This window comes from Pan troglodytes, chromosome 9 (genome assembly GCF_028858775.2).
Source record: "Pan troglodytes isolate AG18354 chromosome 9, NHGRI_mPanTro3-v2.0_pri, whole genome shotgun sequence".
In the NCBI taxonomy this organism is placed as follows: domain Eukaryota; kingdom Metazoa; phylum Chordata; class Mammalia; order Primates; family Hominidae; genus Pan; species Pan troglodytes.
Window position 1 is genome coordinate 79,637,409 of NC_072407.2, and position 26,159 is coordinate 79,663,567.

Sequence of the window (26,159 nt, forward strand, 5' to 3'; positions counted from 1 at the left end):
TGCATACACCCTTAACTCCCTTGCTCCTCTATCTCATACTCACAGAGCTTAGCCTCAACTTGATTAAATCCAACTGTTTGCTTATTCCATGCCTGCACTTGTGCAATAGAATAGCAGCTTTAAAAAAAAAAAAAAAGATGTGGGGTTGTAGTAGACAGCTGTACATTTTTTGCAATCCAGCATCTAAGCATCCTTCTTACCTGGGGTAATCCACTCCTGTGAGCATCTGCACAGCGGCAGCGTCCTTCCACTGTAGAAGCTGAAAGGCCCAGATACTCCTTCTGCCCTTGGCAATGAAGACACACAGTGCCAACCAGAAGTTTGCATCTTAAGTGTGGTGACTCACAGACACAGGGACAATCAAGAAATCAGTCTAACAGCAGCGGAGGAATCATAACATCTTATGTAGATTTCATCTTTTTATGAGCCTGGCTTATTTCAACTTTCCTGTCCATTTAGTGAGCTACCAGATAGCTTTCTAATAAAAATTTTCTGCTTAGGCCAGGCACGGTGCCTCACGCCTGTAATCCCAACACTTTGAGAGGCCAAGGCGGGTGGATCACCTGAGGTCAGGAGTTCGAGACCAGTCTGACCAACATGGAGAAACCCTGTCTCTACTAAAGATACAAAATTAGCAGGGTGTGGTGGTGCATGCCTGTAATCCCAGCTGCTCAGGAGGCTGACGCAGGAGAATTGCTTGAACCCGGGAGGCGGAGGTTGTGGTGAGCCAAGATAACGCCACTGCACTCCAGCCTGGGCAACAAGAGGAAAATTCCGTCTCAAAAAAAAAAAAAAAAAAAACTGCTTAGTCAGACTTGGATTTACAATCATAATTTGGGCTGATGCAGGGTCATAATTTTATGAACATAAATTGCTACACTGTCCTCATTTGTACTGTTTAGAGGCTTAGACTACTATATTTTGTGGGAATATATGTTTACCTTTTTTCATAATTCTGTCAGCTATTTACTGCTGCTACTGATAGAACTACCTTTTTCTCCTTGTCAAACCCATTGTGTGCCGAGAAACTAGATATTCAAGTACATCAGACCTGTTTGTAGAGCAAGAGTAGAGATTTGCAGTGAAAGCCTGAGGTCCTGAGAAATAAGTATAGATTTCATGATGTCTAATTGCTCAGTGGATTTTTAAACTTCAAGCTAATCAGATGTATTCTAAATAGTGAGTTGATAAATTTGTAGCTGCTGCTTTCTGTTATGAAAAGGATTACTACTATTAGTAACAACTACCATCTATTGAGCTATATTCTAGGCACTGTTGTTCTAAGTGCTTTACATGTACTAGTGATTCATGTAATCTCCAAAATAATCCATTTTTTCATTTGAAATTATGAAGTTCCCCTAGATACTGATTTTACTTATGTAAACATAAGCAGAGTGAGATGTTAGTGAAAATATGTTCCAGCTCCTTCATAAAGGGATGGCAACAATTCTGTGAGGATCCCCATGAGAGATAATGCTTAGAATTCAGTTATTGGTCACAAAAGATGAGTCCCAGATATGGATTCATCCATTCTATACTTTTAAAACAGGATTTGCATGATAATCAGGTATGTAATAGTGAACCCATCTGAAATCCTGCAGATAAATTCTAAGTATCTATTATCTCTGAGCAGTAAGTAATCATACCTGTCTTCTTCTAAAAGTAAAGGACTATACAGACTGAATATCCCTTAAGCAAAATTATTGGGATCAAATGTATTTCAGATTTTGGAATGTTTTTAAAATTTTGGAATAATTCGCATTATACTGGTTAAGCATCCCTAATCCAAAAATCTGAAATCCAAAATGCCCCAATGAGCAGTTCCTTTGAGCATCATGTTAGCACTCAAAAAAGTTTCAGATTTTGGGGAATTTCAGATTTCAGATTAGGAATACTCAACCTGTATATTATGATCATCTGCACATAATCTCTCACCTTTACCAATATTGAGGAAGCTCCTAACAGAACCTCAAAAATACATAACCACATAACCTTTTTTGATTTTTGAGATGGAGTTTTGCTCTTGTTGCCCAGGCTGGAATGCAACAGTGTGACCTCAGCTCACTGCAACATCCGCCTCCTGGGTTCAAGGGAGTCTCCTGCCTCAGCCTCCCAAGTAGCTGGGATTAGAGGTGCCCCACCACCACGCCCAGCTAATTTTTTGTATTTTTGTAGAGACAGGGTTTGACCATGTTGGCCAGGCTAGTCTGGAACTCCTGACCTCAGGTGATCGACCCACCTCAGCCTCCCAAAGTGCTGAGATTATAGGCATGAGCCACCGTGCCCAGCCCCTATAAAGATTTAAACAAGCTTATGGCCTCAGCTCACTGCAACCTCTGCCTCCTGGGTTCAAGTGATTCTTGTGCCTCAGCCTCCTGAGTAGCTGGGATTACAGGTGCCCACCACCATGCCTGGCTAATTTTTGTATTTTCAGTAGAGACGGGATTTCACCGTATTGGCCAGGCTGGTCTCAAACTCCTGACCTCAAGTGATCTGCCCACCTGAGCCTCCCAAAGTGCTGGGATTACAGGTGTGAGCCACCACGTCCGGCTGGGACCATATCTTAATGAATACATTTTTTAAATGAAGAACCTAGAACAGAGAACCATTAACCCTAGCTTTTAGGAACATTTAGATGACTTACATTTTGGAGGGGAAATGTCTATGTACCTTTAAAGTGTCTCTACATCAGGAACACACAAAGAAAACAATTCCAGCAACCCTAAAATTAGGCTCAAATGAAATCAATAAATATTGTCTGGCTGATCATTATAAATTTTATCTTTTAAAAGCCTGACCTGCTCTTTTTTCTCAGCTTCTATTTTCTCAATGCTACGGTTCTAACTATCTAGTGAATGTTACAGCTCAATCTTTGAAAGTCACTTAGTCTAATGAGGAAATAAGCCCAGAGAGGTGCCCACATGCTTTGGTCTCCTGCCTTTTTGCATATTGCATTGACCACAGCAACACCAACAAGAAACCAAGTACACTCTGAATCTTCTCGACATTTTGCTATCAGAGCAATTTATGTTCATGGAAAGTCACAATTATAAATTTGTTCCTTTTAAAAGGAACTCAAATGGAATTTCTAATATTAGCCTGTGAGAATGTCCTGATTACTGAAGAATGGACAAACTTCTAGGATAGAATTATGGGTGTTGCTCAGATGGGTAGCAGAGAAACTTGGGAAGCTCTTGTACTGGCCATTGAAATGTTAACACTGAAACCCTGCAGCAGTGGGGAGAGTGTGCATGCTTTCTGCTGCTGGTAGGTGGTAAGGCTGTATGATGTTTTAAAGCACAGGCTCAAAAATCACAATTCACTATCTACATGACCTTAAGCAAGTTATTTTACCTCTCTCTATAACTCAGTTTCCTCAACTATAAAGTGGGATAAAAGCGTATCTCATAAGATAATTAAGAATATTATAATACATAATAAAGAACTCAGGACAGTGGCTAGTACAGAGGTCTCAGTAAATTTTAGTTTCCATTTCAAGTGGCTGTTTTACTTGCCTATTGTTAACAGACTCAGAAATTCTGAGAGTCTGGTTAGAAAAAGGAAAATTCGTTTTTTTTCAGTCTACCTTGCAAGATAAGGGAAACCAAGTGACAGTGCTGAAATGAACACTGGGCTGAGTGGTACCAAACATCAATTTAGTCACTAATTAGCCATGTGATCCTGGTAAGAAGGTTAGCTTGTATAACCTCATTTTTAAGGACACATAATATCAAAAGTCCAAGTATAAATCAGTAATTATAAATCAGCCTTATAATACCCAGGTATCTATGAAAACTAAAAATTTAGAGTTGATAAATATAAGAAATTACTGCTGATCTAAAAGGAAGTGGCAGAAATCCCCCGAAATGTGTTAAATCTTTGCCGTACTAAATACTTGCCAGAAGCTATAACTATATTTTCTTATTAATTTCATGTTCATCTTCTCAACAAGTAAACAAAAATAAAGCCAACAAAATTCTCATATTTGCCAGCATTATTTTTTTAAAAACATTTCTCATTAATGGTTTTAGTCAAGAATGAGAGCAAAGTAATATAGAAAACCTAGGTTTATTTGTTAAGCTATTACAAAAACAAAACAATTACCATTTGAAGTACTTTGAGGACTTCATCCCAGACTCACTTGTTCTGTTACAGAAACTAACTTAAAAGGCTGGAAATTAAAGGATACAACCTAAGAGGTTATAACAGCAGACTGGTAAAACATGGCGAAAGGAGCTCTCTCTTTCCCCCGCAGTCTACCAAGCTCCTGTGCATTTTCACCACATAGATCTGCTAGCTTACAAATGATGCACACAGTCAAGGTAGGAATTATAGGCCTACTCAGAGGGTACCCAGACACAGAAAGTTTTAGGGTAAATAGTAAACTACAAATACCCTCTTGGTTAAGTTAATTCATCAAGTTAATAAAGGTCATATTATCTATCTTCTGCTGGTGACAACTTGTTGTCTCAGTATAGTCTGTCTCAAGAAAGAACTGGTTCAGGTTGGGTTTTGGAAAAGGAAAAAGACTTTCATTAACTTCACTCCAGAGTGGAAGAGGCACCAAGTTCTCTCCTACAGTTAGGAGCAGAATCTGAAAAACAAAAGGTTTACAGTGTTTACAGTAGTGATAATAATAATAGCTACTACTTATTGAATGCCTAGTCACGAGTGCCAGAGGACTTAGGTACATTTTATCTTAGCCTCTGCAACAACCCTGCAAGGTAGGTATTATCCTCCCCATTTTACAGATGGGGGAAGTGAGGATTAAATAAGTTATATGCCTTGTCCAAAGGTGTACACAAGTATGTGGCAGAGTTGTGATTCCACGATTAATGTGCCGTCTCCACCCCACCTCATGCATTGAGAAGTCCTAGTTCCATTATCCTGAAATTATTAACAGTTGCATAAACTACTCTTAATTATTTATTCCTTATTCATTCTTTTAAAGCATGTACAATTTTAAATGATTAAAAATTTACACAGCCAGGTGTGGTGGCTCACACCTGTAATCCCAGCACTTTGGGAAGCCAAGGCAGGCGGATAACCTGAGGTCAGGAGTTCAAGACCAGCCTGACCAAACATGGAGAAACCCTGTCTCTACTAAAATTACAAAATTAGCCGGGCGTGGTGGCACATGCCTGTAATCCCAGCTACTTGGGAGGATGAGGCAGGAGAATCACTTGAACCCGGGGGGGCGGAGGATTCGGTGAGCCGAGATTGCACCATTGCACTCCAGCCTGGGCAACAAGAGCGAAACTCCATCTCAAAAAAAAAAAAAAAAAATAGCCGGGTGTGGTGGTGGGCACCTGTAATGCCAGCTATTCAGGAGGCTGAGGCAGGAGAATTGCTTGAACCCGGGAGGCAGAGGTTGCAATGAACCAAGTTGCGCCACTGCACACCAGCCTAGGCAACAGAGCGAGACTCCCGTGTCAAAAAAAAAAAAAAATGTACAGACATTGTTCGGAATTCAGATCAATTATCCAGATGAAGAATATGTATAAACATTATACATAATGTTTATACATTATAAACAGGGTGCAGTGGCTCATGCCTGTAATCCCAGCACTTTGAGAGGCCGAGGCAGGCGGATCACGAGGTCAAAAGATCAAGACCATCCTGGCCAACATGGTGAAACCCTCTCTCTACTAAAAATACAAAAATTAGCCAGGCGTGGTGGCGCGCGTCTGTAGTTCCAACTACTTGGGAGACTGAAGCAGGAGAATCGCTTGAACCCAGAAGACAGAGGTTGCAGTGAGCCAAGATCACACCACTGCACTCCAGCTTGGGCGACAGAGCGAGATTCCATCTCAAAAAGAAAAAAAAAAAGAAAAGAAAAGAAAAAAAAACGTTATGAATAAAATAATTCTCTGCCTCTGAGCTCTAGGATAAAATTAACAGAAAACAAAGCTCATTAAAAAGTTTGTGGCTATTTCACCATTAAAAAGAATCCTAAGAATTCTTGCCAAGGACTGCAGTAACATCCCATTTGTTTAACTGTTAGTGACATACCAAATGAGTTTCTCATGATTCTGATTAATAATAGAGTGGCTGATGTTCTCTGTATAGTCTATTCTTCAAAAGAAATATGTGAAAGCCCAAAGACCCAAAAATCTGTTTTCTAATTGCAATAAAACAGTTACTAAACAAGTATCACTGAACTGAAAAAATTAATATGCTATAATGTGATGAGAAATAAGGAAAGAATACTGAAGTTGATATCAAAGGATTTCCCATGAAGTAGAACAGTGAAGTTACTGACAATTGGAACTGTGAGAGCTAAAAATCAAAGTTAACAGAGCTCCAGTGACGTGAACACATGATTTTAACAGAGAAGACATTGCTAATTTTAAACTATATGGCTATCACTGACAAAAGTAAATGTGGAAATTAAAATTAAGTATTTAAGGGAAAATATAAATCATAGAACTCTAAGAGGTTATTTTCTGATAGTTCCACTGGCAGGATGTGAGAAGAAAGCAGAGGTCCAGTATCACAATTCATGGTCAGTATAAGAAGCAATGTTATACAGTTTTCATAATGGCAGTAACTTGGAAGCTAACTGGAACTTTAAAAGGCTGGTTTCTGAAATGAAATAGAACAGGGGTAAAGGAATTAAAACTTGTAACTGGAGAAAAGCCAATGATTACAGAACTAGGTTCAGAACTAAAATCTGTATCAGAAGAAAAGAGAAGGAATTCTGAAATATTTATCATTGCAGGGAATAACAAAGGATCTTATAACTTAACTGGATGACTGACAGTGGTAGCAGAGTCAAGTCAAAACATATAAATCTTACCATGCTATTACTATATGCTTTAGTAAAATAAAAGGAGGCTAGCGAGAGCATCTCAAAGACTGGAGGATAGCCAGTATTCAAGAAAACAATGCTATAAGGTAGGAGGAAGTTGTAGTGGGGAAACAGGGACAACAATTTGACAACAGCTTATAAAGGACTACTACAATTACTGGTTCTAGCTCTGTATGATATGAACATGACCTTCAGTTATTATCTAACATATAGTTGAAATACTTAGGCTGGCAAAGGACAATATATTTCTCAGAATAATGGAGTAGCAAATAAATTGTCAGGAACAATCTGAGGTTTAAAAGAAGAAAAATTTTTTTAAAGAAGGAAAAAGAAATAGGCCAGATACAGTGGCTCACAGCTGTAATCCCAGTACTTTCGGATGCCGAGGAGGGAGAATCATTTGAGGCCAGGAGTTAGAGACCAGGCTGGGCAACATGTGAGACCTTGTCTCTACGTAAAATTTTAAAATAAGCTGGGTGTGGTAGCATGTGCCTATAGTCCCAGCTATTTGGGAGGGTGAGGCAGGTGGATTGCTTGAGTTCAAGGCTGTAGTGAGCTAGGATCATGCCACTGCACTCTAGCCTGGGTGACAGAGTAAGACCCTGTCTCAAAAAAGAATTTAAAAAAGTAGAAAGTAATCATTTCATATGATTTTCATGATCAGCGACAAGGGAGAAAATGAACTACTCACCTTAAACTTGCATAAATCATTTTCAGTGATCAACATCTGCATCCTCAAACTGTCCAGCAACTGTTGGTGTGGTATCCACCTCCATCCCATCTAAACAAAAAAATTAATTACTGAGCAATCCCTATGAACACCTCAGACAGGTAGATTCAACTTAAAACTTCTACCAGAAGGAAGCTAGTGCCCTCTGCTGGTAAGAATTGCTTTTTCCTCTTTTTGGAAAAGTCTGAAGGGACAAACTGAGAAAGAAAATGCTACCTGGGGATTTAGGCCACATCAAAATCAGTCTGCGACACTAACTGTGTAAATTCTCACCCTCAATACTAAAATAACTCTATGTAGGAACTTTCAAATGCAGTATCAATTGTTCACCCTTTACAGATCTAAGTATTTACTGTTAGGCTTTTTAAGGTATACAGCCCTATCCTCACAAAGTGAAAAGACAAAAATCAGTACAGCAAGCTTTTTGCTTATTTCCCTGTTTTTGTCATCTCATTAAATAAAAGGTGGGGAGGGAACAAGAGAAAAAAAACAAGAGCCCTGATATGGTTTGGCTGTGTCCCTACCCAAATTTCATCTTGAATTCCCACGTGTTGTGGGAGGGATCTGGTGGGAGGTAACTGAATTATGGGGGCAGGTCTTTCCTGTGCTGTTCTCATAATAATGAGTAACTTTCACTAGATCTGATGGTTATATAAGGGGGAGTTTTCCTGCAAAAGCTCTTTTTGCTTGCTGCCTTCCATGTAAGATGTGACTTGCTCCTCGTCTTCCACCACGATTGTGAGGTTTCCCCAGCCATATGGAACTGTAAGTCCAATGAAACCTCTTTCTTTTGCTAATTGCCCAGTCTTGAGTATGTCTTTTTCAGCAGTGTGAAAACAGACTAATACAAGCCCCACGGAAAGAGTTGTCTTGGCCAGGCACAGTGGCTCACGCCTGTAATCCCAGCACTTTGGGAGGCCAAGGTGGGTGGATCACCTGAGGTCAGGAGTTTGAGACCAGCCTGGCCAACATGGCGAAACCCCATGGCAAAATCTCTACCAAAAATACAAAAAAATTACCCGGGCATGGTGGCAGGCGCTTATAATCCCAGCTACTCGGGAGGCTGAGGCAGGAGAATGGCTTGAACCAGGAAGGCGGAGGCCAAGGCAGGCAGATCACCTGAGGTCAGGAGTTAGAGACCAGCCTGGCCAACATGGTGAAACCCCGCCTCTACTAAAAATACAAAAATTAGCCAGGCATGGTGGCACATGCCTGTAATCCCAACTACTCAGGAGGCTGAGGCAGAAGAATCTCTTAAACCCAGGAGGTGGAGGTTGAAGTAAGCCAAGATCATGCCACTGCACTCCAGCCTGGGCAACAGAGTGAGACTCCATCTTAAATAAATAAATAAATAAGTAAGACAGAATCATGGCCGGGTGCAGTGGCTCACGCCTGTAATCCCAATACTTTGGGAGGCTGAGGCGGGCGGATCACCTGAGGTCAGGAGTTCGAGACCAGCCTGGCCAACATGGTGAAACCCTGTCTCTACAAAAATACAAAAATTAGCTGGGCATGATAGTAGTGGGTAATCCCTGCTACTCAGGAGGCTGAGGTGGGAGAATCACTTGAACCTGGGAGGCAGAGGTTGCAGTAAGCCGAGGTCACGTTATTGTACTCCGGCCTGGACGACAGAGCAAGACTCTGTCTCAAACACACACACACACACACACACACACAATCAGTGTATATACACACACAAAAGGACACAAGACTGAAAGGATATGCAACAGAAAATTAATAGTAAATGCATCTCAGAATTATATTTATTTTTTTCTACCTCTTCTTTGCCTGTGCATACTTTAAGCCAACATGGTGGAACCTTGTCTCTACTAAAAATACAAAAATTAGCTGGGAGCGGTGGCAGGCGCCAGTAACCCCAGCTATTCGGGAGGCTGAGGCAGGAGAATCGCTTGAACCCAGGAGGCGGAGGTTGTAGTGAGCCAAGATCGTGCCATTGCACTCCAGCCTCGGCAACAAGAGCGAAACTCCATCTTAAGAAAAAAAGAAGGGTGTGATAGTTAAATTTATGCATCAACTTGGCTAGGCAATGGTGTCCAGATAGTTGGTCAAACATTATTCTAGATGTTTCTGTGGAGGTTATTTTTTAGATGAGATTAGCCTTGTAAACTGGTGAAAATTGGGTGAAGGAGATTACCCTGCATAGTGCGGTGGGTCTCATTTAATCAGCTGGAGGCCTCAATAGGAAAAAGACTCACCTCCCCTGAGCAAGAAGAAATTCTGCCAGCAGAACTTCTGAGGCAGCAGAATGCAACATAAACTCTTCTCTGGGTCTCCAGTCTGCCGGCTTACCATGCAGATTTTGGACTTGCCAGCCTTCAGTCACGTGGGCCAATTTCTTAAAATCTCTCTCTTGCTTTGGTGGGTGTGTGTATACCTGAAGAGATGCCTGAATTGACAGCCCTCAGAGATAACCTATCGTGGACTTCTAGCCTCCAAAACTATGAGACAATAAAATTCTATTGTTTGAGCCACCCAGCCTGTATGACACTTTTTATAATAGCCCTAGCAAACTAATACACAGATGCAACAGTAAATTAACAGTGGATATCTCTCAGTTAGAATTACACTTGTTTCTTTTTCACTTCTACTTTCCTGCGCACATTAAAAAAATTTTTTTGACTATGAACAAAGACTTTTTTGGTAATGAGGAAAAAAAATCACTAAAAACAAATGACATAAGCATTCCTATACTATGTAATTCTGTATCTGCTTCCTATACTATAGAGAGTCAATTCTTTCTCTTAGTTATTAAAAGAACTTCTATTGACTATCCATAACTTATTGCCCAAGTGCTCATCTGACTGTTCACACTGCAAAAGGACACTCACCTTCATAATCTCTTATTGAATCTTCTGTCCTGACCCCAGCCATATTATACTGGCTGCTCACAGACTGAGAAAGCATTCCTTCTAATCTCTCCAGTGTGGCTTGGCCTTCTGCTGTTAGATGGGATAATCCTTCTTCATAGGTGTAAAATGTAGGGATGTCCCCCTGTCCTTGTTCTAAACAAACAGAAAACTTTAAAGTTTAAATACAACAATTAGAAAAAACAAAATGGAATCAATAATGTATCTGCCGCCAGCCTGGCCAACATGGTGAAACCCTATCTCTACTAAAAATACAAAAATTAGCCAGGCGTGGTGGCACGCGCCTGTTGTCCCAGCTACTCAGGAGGCTGAGGCAGGAGAATCGCTTGAACCACAGAGGTGGAGTTTGCAGTGAGCCGAGATCACGCCATTGTACTCCAGTCTGGGCAACAGAGCAAGACCTTGTCTTGGAAAAAAAAAAAAAAGAATCTGCTGAAGGTAATATACTGTCCAAATAGGCTTCCAGGAAGATACTTTTGAACATTTATTTATACACATATATAGGCTACTGCTGAAGACAGAAATACAAAGAAGATGTCCCTACTCTCTAGGGTTATTAAAAGAGATAACAAGCCAGTAAACAGCAATTCCCAAAGAATCCCAAGTCCAGGGACTAGAAAAAAAAAGTGTGTTCCTAAGGTCAGAGAGTCCTACATTATCCTGAGGTGGGAATTTTACAAGTGAGCACAAATTAATTTGGTATTAATTTGTATAATGAAGATGTTTTCTGATTAAAAAACATGCTCCTTTCTTAAAAAAAATCAGGGCCAGGTGCAGTGGCTGACGTTTGTAATCCCAGCACTTTGAGAGGCCGAGCTGGGAGGACTGCTTGAGCCCAGGAGTTCAAGATCAGCCTGGACAACATAGTAAGACTTCATCTCTCCAAAAATGTTTTTTTTAATTAGCCGGGCACGTGGTGTGCACCTGTAGTCTCAGCTAATCGGGAGACTGGGGTGGGACAGCTTTGGTCCAGTAGTTCAAGGCTGCAGTGGGTGGAGAATGGTACCACTGTATTCCAGCCTGGGCAACAGAGTTAGACCCTGTTTAAAAAAAAAAAAAAAAAATTAGAAATTCTGGAACATACAAAAAGGATGAAAAATTTTAAATCACTCAAAAATCTCAGAAAGATAAGGATATATTTGGATATATTTAGGTATGTGATGGCGAATCCCAGAAATGTGTTTATCTCAGGCCAAGAAGTGGGTACATATGAAGGAAAGGGCTTTGGATACCCAGATTGGTGTACATAAGACCAGTAGGGAAAAGAAAAGAGAACAGCTTTATACTTCAAGCTATAAAGACTCTTATCACGCTAGTGACTGCATTCTGGTCTGGGGGAGGCAATCAGAAAGAGCTCTTAAATAAATGAAGTATGGTTCTGAGAAAAAGAAATGACCTTGGCAGTGAGCTGTTTGAAGGAACATGTTAAATAAAGATGCAGGCCAGGCCCGGTGGCTCATGCCTGTAACCCAGCATTCAGGGAGGCCAAGGCCAGAGGATTGCTTGGGCCCAGGAGTTGGAGACCAGCTTGGGCAATATAGCAAAGCCCAGTCTTTATAAAAAATACACAAAAATTAGCCAGGCATGGTGGCGCAAGCCTGTAGTCCCAGGTACTCAAGAGGCTGAGCTGGGAGAATCATTTGAGTCCAGCAGGCAGAGGTTGCAGTGAGCAGAAATCACACCACTGCACACCAGCCTGGGCATCAGAGTGAGACCCTGTTGCAAAATAATAATAGTAATAATAAAACAATATAAATGATCCAGGTTCTCAAGGTGTAGAGAGAGAAGCTTGTTCTCTGGGGGCAGCTGCCTCAGCTTAAAAGACTTTCCTGACCATCCACTTCCCTATCTACCATTTTCTTTCCTCCCATATGCTCTACTTACCCATTCTTCCCCATAACAATCTCTATTTCTTACACTCAAAAATTTGTCTGTTGCAAAGGGCTTTGGCATAAAGTGTTCTACCGTGTCATTCTATTTTAATAATAATCTTACCAGCCAGGCACAGTGGCTCACACCTGTAATCCCAGCACTTTGGGAGGCCGAGGCAGGCGGATCACCTGAGGTCGGGAGTTCAAGACCAGCATGGAGAAACCCCATCTCTACTAAAAATACAAAATTAGCCTGGCGCGGTGGCGCATGCCTGTAATCCCAGCTACTTGGAAGGCTGAGGCAGGAGAATCACTTGAACCTAGGAGGCAGAGGTTGCAGTGAGCCGAGACCACACCATTGCACTCCAGCCTGGGCAACAAGAGCGAAAACTCCATCTCAAAAATAATAATAATAATTTTACCATACTGCATACTTTACAGTCATATAAAGAACTATAATCCTCTACCCTTAATACAAATAAATGCTTAAAATGAAACACTAAACAAACAAAAAAACCACTTTAAAATCCATTTCACTAACCATGTGCTTCCACATCATATTCTTCTCCATCGTAGTCATCTGAATCCTCATCCTCAGGATCTGGATGCAAGGCCTGGCATTCACACATTGCAGTGAACATTGCCTCCACTGAACAAGGAAATTAAACTGTAACCAATCTTTTTTTGTAATAAAAGTAACCATCAGTGCAAATAAATTTAATGGGTACACAAAAGGCCACAGTATTTACAAAATCTGCCAAATTGTAAGATCAATCTTGAAAGCGGTTGAAGCAAAAGACAAGTCATAAAATAATAAGAGTTCATTATGAGAGATCATTGCAATCTCTTCATGGCTCGTGGGATTTTCCAAGAAAAAAGGGTCAGAGTCCTGGTAAGACTGCTGGCATCAGGGTGAAGGGTGAAGACTGCTCTCAGCTGATAGGGCTCTTTCCAGCCATCCTGAGATCTTCCACTTTAAAACTGCCATAACTCCTCTGCCATCCAGCAGGTGAGATTAAGTCAACAGCACCAATCAGTAAAACTAACCAGAGTCCACTCACAAAATATACCCAGATGAGAGAGTGTCTACAATATTCTCACTACATTCACAACCTTTGATATTAATAGGTATTTGGTCCTTAATGATATTACCAATGCTAAAATAAAGAAAAAGCAATAGAATGGAGGTAATGGTGGTAAAGGTGAGAGGTGTGTGTGTGTGTGTATGTGTGTGTGTCAATTGGGAATGCTTGGTATGTAAAAGGGGAAGAATCAATACTGTAGAACACTCACACGCTGATTTATCACTAGGCACAAATCTAAATTCAGTAATAGGTTCAACATCATCATCACTGTCTTCCTCTTCTTCATCAGCAACAGGTTCTTTTGATTCTTCTAGAAAATAAAATACCCTTTTAATGTCATTATTTGACTTTAAAAAAATGAAGCATATTGAAAATCTGAATATTGCAATTCAATTTTAATTTCCAATTATGGTTGACAAATTTATTTCCAATTATGGTTGAAAAATTCTGATTATTTATCCAGTGAGCATCCTAGAAAAGCCTTGCCTCGATCTCCTGACCTCGAGATCCACCCACCTTGGCCTCCCAAAGTGCTCCCTCCGCGCCTCACCGGGAATGAATTTTTAAGGTTATTTTTAAGGTAATCTAATTTCATCAACAATGAGCTAAGGGTCAACTTTTTTTTCTGAGACTGGGACTTGTTTTGTTGCCCAGACTGGACACCCTTGCCCTCTCAGGCCCAAGCGATCCTCCCACCTCAGCCTACTAAGCAGCTAGGACTACAGGCACTTGCCACCACACCCTGCTAATTTTTGTTTTTTTGAGATGGGGTCTTACGATGTTGCCCAGGCTGGTCTGAAACTCCTGGGCTCAAGTGATCCTCCTGTCTTGGCCATTCAAAATGCTGGGATTGTGGCTGGGCACAGTGGCTCACGCTTGTAATCCCAGCGCTTTGGGAGGCCGAGGTGGGCGGATCACGAGGTCAGGAGTTTGAGACCAGCCTGGCCAATATGGTGAAACCCCATCTCTACTAAAAAAACAAAAATTAGCAAGGCGTGGTGGCAGGCGCCTATAATCCCAGCTACTCGGGAGGTTGAGGCAGGAGAATCATTTGAACCCGGGAGGTGGAGGTTGCAGTGAGCCAAGATCACAGCGTTGCACTCCAGCCTAGGTGACAGGGTGAGACTCCATCACAAAAAAAAAATGCTGGGATTACAGATGTGAGCCACTGTGCCCGGTCCTGATGGTCATTTTTTTTTTTTTGAGACGGAGTCTTGCTCTGTCGCCCAGGCTGGACTGCAGTGGTGCCATCTCGGCCCACTGCAAGCTCTGCCTCCTGGGTTCACCCCATTCTCCTGCCTCAGCCTCCTGAGTAGCTGGGACTACAGGCGCCCGCCACCACACCCGGCTAATTTTTTTGTATTTTTTTTAGTAGAGACGGGGTTTCACCGTGTTAGCCAGAATGGTCTTGATCTCCTGACCTCGTGATCCGCCCGCCTCGGCCTCCCAAAGTGCTGGGATTACAGGTGTGAGCCACCACGCCCAGCCCTGATGGTCATTTTTAAAGAGACTTACAGAGGTATGCCAAAGAGAAAAAAAAAAACTTAGAGCTTAGAGAATCAGAATGCAAGGAACAAAGGCTGGGAAAATATGATTCAAGCATATGTAATTTATGAGAGGAGTTTAAGATAAAAAGAACTAAAGGGCCAGGCGAGGTGGCTAACGCCTGTAATCCCAGCCCTTTGGGAGGCTGAGGTGGGTGGATCATGAGGTCAGGAGATGGAGAGCATCCTGGCCAACACAGTGAAACCCCAACTCTACTAAAATACAAAAAAAAAAAATTAGCGGGGGTGTGGTGGCGGGAGCCTGTAGTCCCAGCTACTCGGGAGGCTGAGGCAGAAGAATCACTTGAACCCAGGAGGCAGAGGTTGCAGTGAGTCAAGATCGCGTCACTGCACTCCAGCCTGGCGACAGAGCAAGACTCCATCTCAAAAAAAAAAAAAAAAAAAGGAACTGGAGAATTAGTGAAATAAATGTGACCCAGAAAGATACTAATTTCTAGTAAGATAGGAAATCCTGCGTATCTTACTAAGAAAGGATTAATCATAATCACATCAATTACAACCAATCATATAGATTCTGTATGATTATAGAGCACATATTTAAAACACACACCCTAAAACCTACTGAACTGCTTTTTCCTAGTTTAGGACTCAGAGCATTTGCATTTTAAACAAGCTTCCCACGTATTTCTAATGTGTATCCATTAGTCTTGAGTTTGGGAACAAGAGACTAATATACTCCCTTAACTTTTTGGATGAAATTCAGGCTCAGAGAAATGCAAATGACTTGCCTAGCAAGTTAATGACAGAGTTTTTACTTTTTTTTCTTTTCTTCGACCGTTTTGCTCTGTTGCCCAGGCTGGAGTGCAGTGGCGCGATCTCGGCTCACTGCAACCTCCACCTCCCGGGTTCAAGTGATTCTCATGTCTCAGCCTCCCGAGTAGCGGGGATTACAGGCACCCGCCGCCACGCCCAGCTAATTTTTGTATTTTTAGTAGAGACAGTGTTTCACCATGTTGGCCAGGATGGTCTCAATCTCTTGACCTTGTGATCTGCCCCCCTTGGCCTCCCAAAGTGTTGGGATTACAGGTGTGAGCCACTGTGCCAGGCCTAATGACAGAGTTTTCTTATTCAATGTGCTTTTGCCCTTAGGCTAGTATTTATTAAATGCTATTTCCTAAGCCTTTCTCTTGGCATGTACCTTTCCCACCTCCAATGGCCGTCACTATTTGGGGCCATTTCACACCAGCATCTGGAGTTGACTGACAAGAGCAAGGTTTCGCATTTCTGCAAATGAATGAATGCTTTAAACTAAACATGACACATAACATTCTTGGTTATAAAATCATAGTTGCATTTACTTAGATGGAGAGTAAATTTTGTGTCAAATGCCTTATTAGGAAGTCTTACTACACTACTACACCCCAAGGTTAACAGCCTTTTACTTTTCCTCATCCTCTTTTTCAAACTTCACTAGATTTTTAAATGTCTTTGAACCTTTTCCAATGGCAAGAATTTGAAATCTTATAACAAAAATATTTTCAGATAGCTGAATCAGTCATTACCACTTAATGAGGCAGGTCTTGCCAAAAGTCCTAAGAATTACTAAATAGTGTCACAACTGAATATAAATGATCATATTATATCTGGAACCATATTAAAATCTAAATTTGAAAGAGCAATAGCCTTACAGGTAACTTCATAGGATTGTCTCTTACACACTACTTCAAAGAAAAGCAACCCGTTATTTTAAACATGAGCATCTTCACTAGATTTTTACAAGTCTTTGCAATTATCCCAAAGCAAAACTTGAGAATCTTTATATCCTACAGTTTCTCAACCTTGGCACTACTGACATTTGGATGGAATAATTCTTTGTTGTGGGGGACCATCTGTGCCTAGCAGAATATTTAGTATAATAATAGCATCCTTGGCATCTAACTGCTAGACACCAATAATACCCTTCCTCTTTCAACCAAAATGTCACTGCCAAATGTGGGGGAATGGTGAGGTTGGTGGAGGCCCATGGAAAATATATCCCCCCTACAACCACTGAGACCCACTATTGTAACAAAACAAAACAGTTCTATCTTAAATTATGAGAAGCACAGGGTATACTGATCCAAGCCCCTAAGGGTGCCTTTTAAAAAGAGAAAGGCAGAATAAACAGTGAAACTTTAGAGGAAAAGCTAGAAATACATATCCATAATAAATGAAGAATTCTAAGTGTAAATATAGAGAAATATATACAGACACACATGAACATCCATTGTGAAAACTTCAAGTGTCCAAGTTGCTGTGCTGAAATTTTGCTTAATAAACTACTACCCAAAATGAGTCAATGGCCTCAATGTTACATTGATTATTATCAAAGACTCTTTTTTTTTTCTTTTTTTTTTTTAGACGGAGTCTCACTTTGTCGCCCAGGCTGGAGTGCAGTGGCATGATCTCGGCTCACTACAAGCTCCACCTCCCAGGTTCACACCATTCTCCTGCCTCAGTCTCCTGAGTAGCTGGGACTACAGGCGCCCACCACCACGCCTGGCTAATTTTTTGTATTTTTTAGTAGAGACGGGTTTTCACCGTATTAGCCAGGATGGTCTCGATCTCCTGACCTTGTGATCCGCCCGCCTCGGCCTCCCAGAGTGCTGGGATTACAGGCGTGAGCCACCGCGCCCGGACTCAAAGACTCTTTTTTAAAATATAATTTGCTATCAAAGGAGGCATTAGATTAAATTACACCATACATACCTTCAAATTTGGCATTCACCATAACATACAAATGCTCTCCTAGACAGTCACTTCGGTCCCTGGATAATGCATGTAAACTAATGGTGGGGTATTCCAGTGAGAATCCTAATCCAGAGCCATCTAACCAAGACAGGCGGCTGAAAAACATGTTTTAAGTAGATTATTTTTAGAAAGTAAATCCTCATGTAAGACCACAAAGTATATAAAAGTTCAGCTTGGACACCTTTATGCATATAAATAAATTCAAGTTTACTTTTTTAGAAACGTTCATAAAATAAGAAAATTCAGTAGTGGAAACTGAGTTTTCTTTAAGATCAATTCTGTTACGGTCTCTTTCCCTCTAGCTATAAATTCAAACAGACTTGAAATTCCATTTTCCTCAGTCACATGTATGTTTCTATGACTTTCATGCTTACTCTTTTTTGGTATGTCTTCAAATACCCTCTTTGCTTTTGCAAATCCTCCCCTCTTCCATGAGGCCTCCCTTCAACTACACCAGTCCATAAAGATCTCTTCCTTTTCTGATTTGCAAATTTTAGCACTTAACTCTGTGGTAATGAGTCTTATATGTACCCTTATGGAATGTGAACTATCAGACAGCAGAACTTGTCACATTCCTTTATTAACATTCTTCAAAACCGTTAAGAAAGAGCTCAGGAGTTAAGTATGCAATAAATCCTTGGTAATCATGCATTTCTCCATGAATCCTACACTAAAAGACATATATATGAAATGGCTGTAATCACACTCACCGCAAGTCAGGAAATAATTATTACCCTGAGAGACAGATTCCCTGAAGCCTTTCATTTATTCAACATCTTTAAGAGAAAGCCACAGAAAAGCTAGGTCTAGTTTTCCCTCAAATGTGGTCAAATGCAAATATTTTATTGGTGTAACAAAGGAAACACATCACCAAAATCAGTATATTGAGCTTTCAGTAGAGGCTAGCTAATTTTCTGATAATACTTCATCCATCTGGAGCTGTACCACTTAGCAGAAAAAAAGTAAAAAATCCTGAAGAAGTAAAAAAAAAAAATGTTAATGCAATATAGTGGTTGCCTAGGGCTAGAAGGAAATAGGGAATGTCTGCTAGTGGGTACCAGGTTCTTTTTGGGGTGAAGAAAATATTCTAAAATGGTGGTGATAATTGCACAATTCTGTAAACAGACTAAAAACTAGTGAATTGTATGTTTAAATGGTTAAACTGTATGCTATATGAATTATTTTTAAAAGTCAATGAAGTAAGACCCCTGTATCATTCTATATTCTATACAATTTTAACAAGCCTGGCTGTCTAATTTCTAACCAAGCAAAAACAAAAGTAAAACAGGAGAACCTAGGACTGCCTTGGGCAGGAACAATGACAGTGTGACAGTCTGAGATCACTCATGTTCAGTGGAAGGGGAGGATGAACTTTACACCTCAGTTCCCCTAAATGAAATCAATGTCTAACCACATGACCCTCAGTTACCGAAAGCATTACCAAAAACAAAGGCATATTATTAGATTGTGGTGATAACTGTACAACTCTGTAAATATACTAAAACTTATGTAATTGTATACTTTTTTTTTTTTTTGAGACGGAGTCTCGGTCTGTCGCCCAGGCTGGAGTGCAGTGGCGGATCTCGGCTCACTGCAAGCTCCGCCTCTCGGGTTCACACCATTCTCTTGCCTCAGCCTCCCGAGTAGCTGGGACTACAGGCGCCCGCCACCACGCCCGGCTAATTTTTTGTATTTTTAGAGACGGGGTTTCACCGTGTTAGCCAGGATGGTCTGGATCTCCTGACCTCATGATCCACCCGCCTCGGCCTCCCAAAGTGCTGGGATTATAGGCATGAGCCACCACACCCTGCCCCTAATTGTATACTTTCAAAAGGCAAAAGTAAGAATATATGCACTGTCATGTGGAAAGATTTCCATCCAACATTCTTATTTAAAAAAAAAAAGTAAAGGAAAACTAGGAAGCTTATAAGTGATAAATCTTTGTTTTTTTGAGATGAAGTCTCACTCTGTCACCCAGGCTGGAGTGCAGTAGCATGATCTTGGCTCACTGCAATCTCCACCTCCAGGGTTCAGGCGATTCTCCTGCCTCAGCCTCCCAAGTAGCTGGGATTACAAGCGTGTGACACCACGCCTCGCTAATTTTTGTATTTTTAATAGAGATGGGGTTTTGCCATGACGGCCAGGCTGGTCTCAAACTCCCGACCTCAGGTGATCTGCCACCTCGGCCTCCCAAAGTGCCAGGATTACAGGCGTGAGCCACTGCGCCTGGCCTAAAAGTGATAAATCTTAAAGAGCTAAAAGTGATAAAACCTCTACAAATTGTTTTCCAGAACAACTCATTCCTACTGGTTCCAAAGAAACATTGTATTATGTAATGAGGTTATGTGCTGTATGCATCTTTCCTGCCCACTGCTTTCCTTTTAATGTGGAGATGAAATAATGCCCAAGTATCACGAGTCCCCTACAAAAGCTGTATTATTTTAAAGCAAATAAACTGCCCTTTTCTGATCTCAAAAATTTTCTGGCATTATCACAATTCAGAAAGAAACATTCCAAATTTGGGTGTCCAAAATAATTTCAAATATCCAGAGCCATAAAACTTGAATGACTCAATGACGACATGGAAAAACTGAAACCTAAACATAGAATGAGTGCCTATCAAATTATGGCCTTCACTTTTAAAAGCCATCATAATAACTCTGTAATTCCTTACTAGTGCAGAGAGAATACAAATGCTCCTCTGCACAGCATTTGCTATGGAACTCTCATAATCTTTTACATGAACTGGGATTATGCATTCTATAGGACAGAAGCCAAGTTCCACACTTAAAAACACTTATTCTAATCATTAAATTCTTTTTTTAAAATAAAAAAAGAAAAGAAACTCTAGGTTTCTGTATTTTACTTTTTCAGATTTACAAATGCAAATCATATATTAATATTCACAGATATTTTTAAATGGGAAAACAACTTACTTTCAACAACTTATTTTTTCCAACAGCATGTTACTATGTTTAAAAAGATTTGACATTATAAGCCGAGCGTGGTGGCTCAGGCCTATAATTCTGGGAGCATTTTGGGAGGCCGAGGTGGATGGATCACCTGAGGTCAGGAGTTCCAGACCAGACTACCAACATGGCGAAACCCTGTCTCTATTAAAAATACGAAAATTAGCTGGGTGTGGTGGCAGGCACCTGTAATCCCAGCTACTTGGGAGGCTGAGGCAGGAGAATTGGTTGAATCCAGGAGGCGGAGGTTGCAGTGAACCAAGATCATGCTACCACACTCAAGCCTGGGCGACGGGGAGACTCCATCTCAAAAAAAAAAAAAAAAAAAGAGAGATTTGACAGTACATTCATTTAATCTGGCAATTTTAATTTGAACAAATACCTATTAACAACAAATTAAATCCTATTGCACATGAATTATTTGTTGTACCACCACCAGATTTTCTAATTCTAGCAGAGGCCACGATGAAATAGGCCAGACATGCTGCCATTAAAGTTTGCTGGGATGATTGTAATAAATCTACTCAAAGTATTCAAGTTCTAACTTTCAAAGTGCTGTAGAGAAACATAAAAGATTTCACTGTATCATCTAAAAATATAACTGTTTTGTCTGATCATTAAATTCTGATTTGCATTTACTCTTTGTATATATTCTAGAAGAAATCCTTCTAAAACATTTAATTAATCATACCCAGTTCCAAAGAAACTGTGAGTCAAAAGGGAAAGACAAGAAGAATTAGACACAGAGTAAACATGTAGAGAACATGTTTTGCTGAATTCAAATGCTTTTGCACAAGTATGGTGAGTGTCCTTTATTCCCAGCACGGGATGAAAAACAGGACAGGAAGCTAAGAGAGGTCTTGAATTTGGGTTAACTTAATTATTTGGTTTAAGATTAATTTTGGAATGAGATACAAAAAAAAATTTTAAGTTTAAATTACCTAATTTTAATTTGATTACCTATTTTACCTGTTTTAAACTGTCTATTTTATATTATTCATGCCTCTGTATCTTCCTTATTTGGATAAAAATTCAACTTCCTGGCCGGGTGCAGTGGCTAACACCTATAATCCCAGCATCTTGGGAGGCCAAGGCAGATGGATCATCTAAGTTCGGGAGTTTGAGACAAGTCTGACCAACATGGAGAAATCCCATCTCTGCTAAAAATACAAAATTAGCCAGGCATGGTGGTGCATGCCTGTTAATCCCAGCTACTCGGGAGGGTGAGGCAAAAGAATAGCTTGAACTCTGGAGGCGGAGGTTGCGGTGAGCCAAGATTGCGCCATTGCATTCCAGCCTGGGCAACAAGAGTGAAACTTCATCTCAAAAAAAAAAAAAATTCAACTTCCTATAAAAAACTAAGCTCTGAAATAAGCCGGAGATTCTAAATCTTTCAACACAAATCTGAGAGACTAAACCAAGTCCAGCCAAACCTAATCTGTTGCTGTCCCTCTCTGCCTCAAACTAAATAGTTTCACCAAAGCCTAAAGGCTATAAGCCAAATTCATGAACATGACTCTCTCCTTCTCCAGCTTTGTTATCTCTGGGCATTCTCCCTCACTCCCTCAGATGAAGAACGGCTGGACTGTATATATATGTACATAGTATGTGTGTGTATTTATACCCTTTTTTTGTATTTATGTTTCACACACAAAAAAATTATTTTGGCCGGGCGCAGTGGCTCATGCCTGTAATCCCAGCACTTTGGGAGGCCAAGGTGGGTGGATCATGAGGTCAGGAATTCGAGACCAGCCTGGCCAACATGGTGAAACCCCGTCTCTACTAAAAATACAAAAATTAGCTGGGCGTGGTGGAGCACGTCTGTAGTCCCAGCTACTCAGGAGGCTGAGGCAGGAGAATCGCTTAAACCCGGGAGGCGGAGCTTGCAGTGAGCCAAGGTCGCACCACTGCACTCCAGCCTGGGCCACAGATCAAGACTCTGTCTCAAAAAAAAAAAAAAAAAATCTTAAAGAAGAAACATAAGAGATTTGTTTGTGAAAAGCTGAAACAAATAATGTTTAATTTTTTTCAGAGACAAGGTTTCACCCAGGCTGGAATGCAGTAGTGTGATCACAGCTCACCGCAGCCTCAATTGCCCAGGCTCAAGTAATCCTCCCACCTCAGCTCCCCATAGTAACTGCGACTACAGGCACGTGCAACCACGACCGGCTAATTTTTGCATTTTTTGTATTCTTTGCAGAGATGGGGTTTTGTCATGTTGTCCAGGCTGGTCAAGAACTCCTGGACTCAAGGGATCTGCTCACCTTGGCCTTCCGAAGTGCTGCGATTACAGGCGTAAGCCACCTTGCCCAGGCTAAGAATTTTTTAAAAGCTGATAAGAACTTAAAAAGAGTTATACTTCCTTAGTATGAGAATTGTATTGTGGTTATACAAGATAATGTCCCTGTTCTTCTGAACAGGAAGTGGAAAACATGCCGACAATTCTCAAATGGCTCAGAAAAAAAAGAAAAACAGAGACATAAACATGGCAAAATGTTAACTAATAAATCTTTGTGAAGGGTGTATGGGTAGTAATAACACAACTTTTCTTTAGGTTTGAAATTTTTCTTTTTTTTTTTTTTTTTGAGACAGTCTCACTCTGTCGCCCAGGCTGGAATGCAATGGCATGATCTCGGCTTACTACAACCTCCGCCTCTCGGGTTCAAGCGATTCTCCTGCCTCAGCCTCCCAAGTAGCTGGGATTACAGGTGCACACCACCACACCCGGCTAATTTTTGTATTTTAGTAGAGACAGGGTTTCACGTTGTTGGCCAGGCTGGTCTTGAACTCCTGTCATCAGGTGATCCACCCGCCTCAGCCTCCCAAAGTGCTGGTATTACAGGCGTGAGCCACCACACTGGATCTTAGGTTTGAAATTCTTCTAAATGCAAAAACCAATACAGGACTGTCCCTCAAAAGGAGTTATAATACTGAAAGAAGCATCCACATACAGAAATGTCATGAATAAAACAAGGAATGCCTGGGAACTAGGAATGTATCTGTGCTCCATCTTCCACCACTTCAAAGAAACTGCTTTCCCCAATTATCAAAGATTTCCTTGTCAATACTCAATATATGCTCTTCACATTTTGTTTTGACTGCTCCTTCCTCCTTTCTCAAGTCTCTTCTTCCATGACCCACCCGTCGGCGTATCCCTAGGGTTCTACACTTGGTCCTCTTCTCTTCTGAGATATCTAATCCATTTCCATGAGTATACACTAACACTTTAACGACCTCCAAACATCTCTCTTTAATACCACTTTCCCAAGATACACATTCTTTTTTTATTTTTATTTTTTTTTGAGACAGGGTCTCACTCTGTCATGCAGGCTGGAGTGCAGGGGCACAATCACGGCTCACCGCAGCCTCGACCTCCTGGGCTCAGGTGATCCTCCCACCTCAGTTTCCTGAGTAGCTAGGACTACAGGCCGCCACCATGCCTGGCTAATTTTTTATTTTTTGTAGAGACTGGGTTTCGCCATGCTGCCCAGGCTGATCTCAAACTCCTGGGCTCAAGCGATCTGCCTGCCTCAGCCTCCCAAAGTGCTGGGATTACAGGTGTGAGCCACCGCGCCCGGCCCAACACGGTCATATGTACAACTACTCCACACATGTCCTGACCAAACTCATTATCTGCCTCTCACCTCAATCTTGCTTTTCCTCCCATCCATATGTCCTATCTCAGTTTCTGGCCTGAAGCCTAAACCTTGCTCAATGTCTAAATTTCCCTTTAAAGCAGAGGTTCTTTACAGTTTTTGTGCTCTGGATTCTGTAGTAGGCAGAATTTTGGTCCCACGACCTTCACTTTCTGGTGTCATGCGGGTGAATATGTTATATTACACAGCAAAAGGGACTTCACAAACGTAATTAAGGTTACCAGTCGACAGTAACATAGGGAGATTATCCTGGATTTTACAGGTGGTTCCAAAGTAATCACATGAGCTCTTAAAAGTAGAGAATTTTCTCTGGCTGTAGACAAGTGATGGAGCAAAAGGGGAAGCAACACATATCTGAAGGGCAGGAAAGATTCGATGTGTCATTACAGGCTTCAAAATAAAGAAAACTGCATGTCAAGGAAACAGGGACCTCAGTTCTACAACCACAATATTTACGGTAGATCTATCTGACTGTCAAAATACCAAAGTGCTCCACGTGGCCAAATAAAAGGGCAATTCCTTCCAGGACCCCAAAACGGGAGTCTGGTCCCTCTGCATATGACCCCTGTCTGTGTCGAGTTAAGGGTGTTCCTCTCCTTACTATACCTACAGAAGAAAATCTTTATTGTGTAACCAAACTTTAAAAGTCCTCCACAGTCGGCTCTGAAACTACGTATCCCAGAGAGGGGAACATCTCCTGCATCTGTTCATCCGGAAAGACAGGCACACTTCAGACCCTTAAAACCAGACCGTGCGTTAAGGGCAACGCACGCGCCAGACCTCCAGTAAATAGGCGAGTTAAAAAAAGAAAGAAAGAAAAGAAGAAGAAAGAAAGAGAGAAAGAGACAGAGAAAGAGAAAGAGGAAAAAAAAAAAAAAAAAAAAGCACAATCCATAAGGGGAAATTCCGGCCGGAGAAAACAGAGAATGGAAGACTCCGGAGAAGTACTAGAAAAATCGAGCCTTCCACCCGGTACAGGTATCCCTGAGGCGTCGGGCACGAGACCCCGCTCCCAGCAGGCCTCCAGGCCGCCCCTTGCCCGGCTCCTTCGCACCGCCTGCTCCAGCAAGGAGGAGGGCGGCGCGCAGGAGGCCGGCGCTGGGGACCAGGAACCCTACCTCTCAGCGATGTAAAGGGTACCAGTGCCGAGGCCCTTCCCGTTCAGCACAGCCTCAGTGTCTGGCTGCTGCCGCAGGAGCCCCTCCGCTGGCCCAGGCGGCGGGAAACTTTTGAGGAAGCTCATAGCAGCAGAGTGCGGCAACACAGGCCCTGAGGGAGTTGGAGCACAGCAACGCGTGCACCACACCGCCCGCCCTGGAAGAGGCAGTTACCCCGGAAGAACAACTTAGTCTGCCCCGGAATCTGAACGCCGTCGACCATAGAGATGAGACATTCTAGGAAAAGCGGCGGAGGTCGGCTAAGAACGTGTGGAGTTTGACCGCGCAACACCCCTCCCCTTCTTCCTCGCCATTTCTGAGGCTTTGGGCTTCAATAACTGAGGGTTCTGTGGGAAGTCCCTCAGGATTGTCACAGTGAAACCACCACTGCAAAATTATAACTGAGACACTGAAAGCGATCTGACCTACCCAAATCCATGTTGTTTCTAACCTCCAAACTGTCTTTGTTCATTCCTGGATATAGGCTGAACTAACTTTGGGAGGAACTTAGTTTACAGTTTGAAGTTTAAAACAAAGATGATGACAGCCTTTTCCCAAAACAAACTTCCTTCTTGCCTGGGGACTGGACTGCCTTTGTAGGACTAACAAATCAGCCACAAGATTAGAAATTATGGTTTAGATTAGAAATTACAGCTGCAAGCTACAAGATTCTGACCCTCCCTAAACTACACCTAAG

General features: G+C 41.6%; 1 protein-coding gene across 5 annotated transcripts; it reads right to left on the reverse strand.

Moving 5' to 3' along the window:
- Positions 1–4,049: 4,049 nt before the first annotated feature.
- On the reverse strand, positions 4,050–25,802 carry CLNS1A (chloride nucleotide-sensitive channel 1A). Of its 5 annotated transcripts, none has more exons than XM_003339210.7 (7): positions 25,424–25,802; positions 17,639–17,775; positions 13,594–13,695; positions 12,842–12,949; positions 10,391–10,564; positions 7,503–7,592; positions 4,050–4,594 (listed from the first exon to the last, which is right to left on the reverse strand). In XM_003339210.7, exons 1-6 carry the CDS (start codon positions 25,546–25,548, stop codon positions 7,525–7,527), a joined length of 714 nt encoding a protein of 237 aa, XP_003339258.1. In that variant the 5' UTR covers positions 25,549–25,802; the 3' UTR covers positions 4,050–4,594; positions 7,503–7,524. The 5 variants fall into 5 exon arrangements, with proteins under 5 accessions (XP_003339258.1, XP_016777179.1, XP_054518551.1 ...); XM_016921690.3 differs by having other exon boundaries at positions 4,050–6,585; positions 25,424–25,647; XM_054662576.2 differs by having other exon boundaries at positions 13,594–13,692; positions 25,424–25,644.
- Positions 25,803–26,159: the final 357 nt, after the last annotated feature.